The 5,368-nt window shown below is 31.9% G+C and overlaps 1 protein-coding gene across 1 annotated transcript in view; it reads left to right on the forward strand.

Annotated features, from left to right (window-relative positions):
* The first annotated feature begins 474 nt into the window (after positions 1-474).
* Positions 475-5,368, forward strand: part of LOC117177148 (GTP-binding protein Di-Ras2) — a 99,589-nt gene continuing 94,695 nt past the window's right edge. Inside the window, exon 1 of the mRNA XM_033367650.1 lies at positions 475-618. Coding sequence (XP_033223541.1) covers positions 481-618 — 138 coding nt within the window. The 5' untranslated portion in view covers positions 475-480. The remainder of the gene's footprint in view (positions 619-5,368) is intronic.

The following is a 5,368-nucleotide window of genomic DNA, read 5'->3' on the forward strand; positions in this document are numbered from 1 at the left end:
ATATTTTCTTTATGATAAACCACTGATGTCATAGAAACGTAGATTGATCGCGCCCACTGTTTTGGGATCGCAGTTATCAGAGCGGTCGTTGATTGAGCAATCGTTGATATAAAACGAGCAAGAAGGTTATTTGCCTCAGATATAGTTCAAATATTTGGAGGTGAACTGAGATTTACCTCAATCACTGAACCGTTACATTGAAGGCAATTTTACGCGTGTGATCCAAATTGTTACCACAATAAGATCCCCGCAGCTATATTTCATTCAAGACCCTAGAAGTTGAAAGGGATACCACGAAAAATAGTCACGTGTTTTCTGTGGAGTTTTCCCTGTTTTCGATCAGGTCTTTAATAACATCGGGTCTCATTCGACCAGCGAGGGAGAATTGGAGGAGGTGTTTGCATAATTAAAGTTTAAAAGGAAAATTAGGTCCCCGTTTTTAACGGGCCAGCTTTTACAATTGCGGCAGCAGATGTCAGGATGCCGGAACAGAGTAACGACTATCGAGTCGTTGTCTTCGGAGCAGGTGGTGTTGGGAAGAGTTCTTTGGTTTTGCGCTTCGTGAAAGGCACCTTTCGGGAATCATATATACCAACCATCGAGGACACCTATAGACAGGTATGCCATTTTAGTGGTTAGTGTTTATTGAGGTCGCTTTAGTTCTTAGGGGTATAGTATGTTATTTCTTTCGTTTGGATGTCAATGCCTCATATCAAAATTTTCAAATTATTACGAGTTTTTTTTTTAAAAAGAAGAGTTAAATCGAAAAAAAAACAGTAAAAATTTGGTTTCAAACATTTTGTGGGCAAAGTTTTAGTAAAACCACTTATTTTCCTTACATTAAATATCACATGAAATTATACGAGATTAAGAGTTCATTTTAAAATTCTTATTCTCTACATGATTCAGGGTGGCTGCTGAAAAATGGCATTCATTTTTTGACTTAGAATTTTTCTAATTTAAAATAGAAAGACCTTTCCTTATACTTTCAATGTCATTTTATATCACATGAAATTATGGAAGTTTTAATGAGTTCGATTGGAAATTCTTTAAAACTTCTAATTTTCCAATTTCAAACTACTCAATTTGAAAGTAACATATTTGAAATCTTTCATTTTGCAATACCTATTCCTAGAATTGTTTTCTTCTAACAACCTCTAAAAATAATGTCATCCAAACGTTTAAAATTGAAAGATTTGTAATTGAGGTATGGCAGGCTTAGTGACTAATGATACAAGGCACAATTTTACAGTTATTAATTCTTACTACTCAGACTAAAAAATGAAATTTTTTAATGTGGTTCAGTATAAAGAAATTACAGTTTCACAATTTTAACTAAAAAATTATACAGTTTTGATTAAATATGGGAATCTTTCTTAAAAATCCTTCAATTAGGAACGAAGAAAAATGAAAACAGTTCAATTCTAATAACTTTTAAGTTTTTGAAACAGAGTTTTGGTTATACTGGTATAATTAGATAGAATATTATTTTAAAGCCAAATACCAGTGATTTTGATGTTAGTACGACAGAGGTCTCTGTATTGTACGGTTGGTAAGTACAGGAACTACTATATCATAATCAATTTTTTATTACGCGAAATTAATGGAAAACGCGAGAAAAATAAGTTCTAAAAAATTCACTTGCTTTTCGTTTTTTTCATATTAACCTCGTTGTTCGTTGCTGGAGTGGCAAACAAAGGCAACTGTTGCACATGCATAGTGATGTACTCGACTCTCGCGCACCTCTCTCGGATCTCCTCTGAAGCTCTACCGCCCCGTCCCGCATTCCCCTTTAAGTTTCTCTAAAATATGCCTGAGTGCCGTACCCGTGGTTTGAAACAAGAACCTCCTCATTACATGTGAGGGGCGCTACCAATTGCGCCACCGCAGCATCAACGGTGAAAATTTTAGAACTATTTTAAGGCAGTTACAGTTCTTCTACTTATCAACCGTACAATACATAAACCTCTGTCGTACTAACATCAAAATCACTGGTATTTGGCCTCTATAATAATATTATATGAATTATACCTGTCTAACCGAAACTCTGTTTCTATAACTCTGTTTCAAAAACTTAAAATTGACAACTGGCCTTTAAATAATAACATCTACGAAAAATAATTTCGTTTGAAATTAAGGAAATACAAGTTTTAAAATTTTCACTGTTGGTGCCGCGGTGGCGCAATTGGTAGCGCCCATCACATGAAATGAGGAGGTTGTTGGTTCTAACCCAGCCCGCAGTGAATTTTTTAGAGCTTATTTTTCTCGCGTTTTCAATTAATTTCTCGTAATAAAAAATTTATTATGATATAGTAGTTCTTCTACTTATCAACCGTACAGCACAGATACCTCTTGTCGTACTAACATCAAAATCACTGTTATTTGGCCTCTAAAATAATATTCTATTCAATTCTAATAACTTTGAGTTTGAAAGAAAACGTCAAGTGATACTTACTTTTGGAATTGTCTAATTTGTACGGCTCCGGATACTAATTTATTTAATTTTAAAGAATTTTATGTTTTACTTTACTTTGAAATTGTGCACTTTTGAATATTTTATTTTCACGAATTGTTTTTTTATAAGTCCTTTTAGAAATAAGCCTATAAACTTATATAAGTTCATTATAAACTTTATAAAAGGACTTCCAATTTGTAATTTTACATCAATGCAATTTCGTCTCGAATACATAAAAAAAATTTATCTTCAAAAGTATGATTTATTTTTATTTTTAAATACTGTTGCAAATTGGGAAACCCGGGAAATAGCCGGAAACTTTTTTCTTAGATTTTACTGGCCATCCTTCGCTTACAATTTGAAAACATGAAGAACTCTGAGATCTGAATGAGCCTTTTTGAAGAAAATCTTAAACTTTCAGAATGAGTGTAAAGTTCAAAAACGTAATGCATGAATGGAATACTGTTTAACAAAAATCTACAGTCGACAGAAATAAAATTCATCAATGAAGGATAGAAGCATATTTTATCAGGAAACAATAAACAAAATATTGTATTTTCAACAACAGTAAATTTCAGTTTTGAAGGCTTGAACTAGAATATTTTAATTTATAAGTCTCCCAACTCTTGAATGCTATTTTCTGAGTTTTTAGTACATACTCTAGATACTTGTTCTTTCTTTTCGTTATTCTATTATATAATTTCGCTATACAAAGCGTAAAAATTGAAATGGGAAGCCATAAACAGAGATTTAATCGCGGATGGAGTTTATTGTGTAGCTCGTGTTGTGTACTGCCGGTACAATTTTTCGACATTAGTAAACCATTTTTCAAAATAATTATTGCCATTTTTTTGTCCTGCCTTCATTGGAGAGTAATAATAATTGTGAAAATTTTTACGTATATAATTAGAGGACAAACTATGATAAAATATTTGAGAAAATTATATTAAAGTTTGTCATTTTTAGCCGAAACTCAAGGTATAATCTTGAATTGGAAGTGTGTTAACTTTGCAAACAGGTACTTTAATTTTCTTATTGCAAATTGTAATTAAATATTCCGATGCAAAAGAGATCACAGCCGAAAATACATCAAAATTTAAGATCATATCGAAGATTGAAACGTTTTATTCACTGTAGTCCTTTCTGCTAAAATAGGTATACCTATATCGTAAATAGTTTCAAAAATATTTGGTAGTCAAGTAACTCTTGTGAGATAATTTGGTAATATAGAAAAATTCCATTGATAAATACGGTTAATATTTTAATGAATTCAATGATGAAAAAATATTTTTTAAATTTTGAATTAAACTTATGATATGCACCGAGCCACTAAAAGTAAAATAAATTTTCCAGAGTGTGTAACAGTTTCAGATTCGCCTGAAATTAATTTCAAGCTCAATATTAAAAGTTCCTTTCAATTTAGCTTTAGGCCTTAGAAAGCTACCCAATTTCTCGGTCCTCTTTTAAACCATAATTAAAGCTCTCTTTTCCTTGAGCGAAATTTTCTTTCTGATTTAAAAATGTTATAAAATATGTAATTTTGCGCCTGTCAAATGGATATAGATGTGGCCTGTTACTGAATCGCATTCTTATTCCCTAGTAATGAAATTTTATCAACTTAGGTTTAGTTGATCTATATATTTAAATAAATTCCAAGTCTAATAATTTCTTTTTTTTAATGTATATGTTTATTAAATTTTTATCGAAAAGTAATTCCACTTACTGTGAGTAAATTATGAAACTATTACAAAGAATTCTTTTGAGATAGTTTGCTTCTTTTATGGAATGTGCTACTAAAAACAGAACCATATTTATTGTATTTTCACGAAAAATGCATTATTAATTATATATTTTAAAAATTTTGGGCCCTAAAGTGATAACTCTATACAAATCAATAACCATACCAAATAAAAAATATTTTCACAACATGTTAATAAATCAATTGTAAGACTTATAATTGTGGTGTTTAAAATAATAAGCGATGTTCCGCCAGAAAAGGGTTCACTTTATCGGTCGTAGTTTAGGAGATATTCGTGCTTTTGTAAACAAGGATAAGAAATATCGATGTAATTTTTTTTTGACAAGCGCCTTTTCAAATTTCCAATTTCAAAAGTGCCTCGGTGCCTAGTTTTTCCGCCAACATGCTTCGTTTTGGTACTAAAATGTCGGGAAATAAACCTATACGTAACTTTATATCGAAAAAATGGGCACTTTGCTTGTGAATCATCACATTTATAGAATTTGAATTCCACTACATGCTTGGTGGGAAGTTAGTTGCTTCATGAAATTACTAGAATAATCAGATAATGAAACTAGGATCTACATATTACGCTGTCTCAAGATGACTGTTTATAAAACATCTAGAAATCCTAGTCATTGAAACTGTCGATTATTGCGTGCTGCATGAAATGTCTAGACTTTTCATAGAACGTCTAATTACACTAAGTGCTGGTAACATATATGGGCGAGTTTCAAGTAGATTTCAATTTTGATGCTTGAAATTCGAGCGAAAGAAAATATCTTACATGTCATAATATCTTTCATGAGCTCCGAAAGTTATCGTTGTATTTTATAAAAACGTTTATAGCGCTGTAATTAAAGACATTAAAAAAATGTATACATGACCTCCGGGAAAGATTTTTTGCTCAACGTACACGATTAACACGACTTTCGTGCCTGTGCAGCCAACAAATTTCTATTGTACAAGTAAATATTTTCTATGAATCCCCACCCTGCTTAAAATACTGAATTGATCCCGGATAAAACTCGGGTAGATTCGGGACTCTATCTAGGCCAATCAGGAATTAATTACGGTTTCTATACCTGGGTTGTATCCGCGTTTATCCTAGACTTTCACGGGATTAGGAAATATATTGATCAGGGTCTTATCCGGTACTACCCGGAATCTAATTT

Source organism: Belonocnema kinseyi, chromosome 7 (assembly GCF_010883055.1).
Source record: "Belonocnema kinseyi isolate 2016_QV_RU_SX_M_011 chromosome 7, B_treatae_v1, whole genome shotgun sequence".
NCBI lineage: Eukaryota > Metazoa > Arthropoda > Insecta > Hymenoptera > Cynipidae > Belonocnema > Belonocnema kinseyi.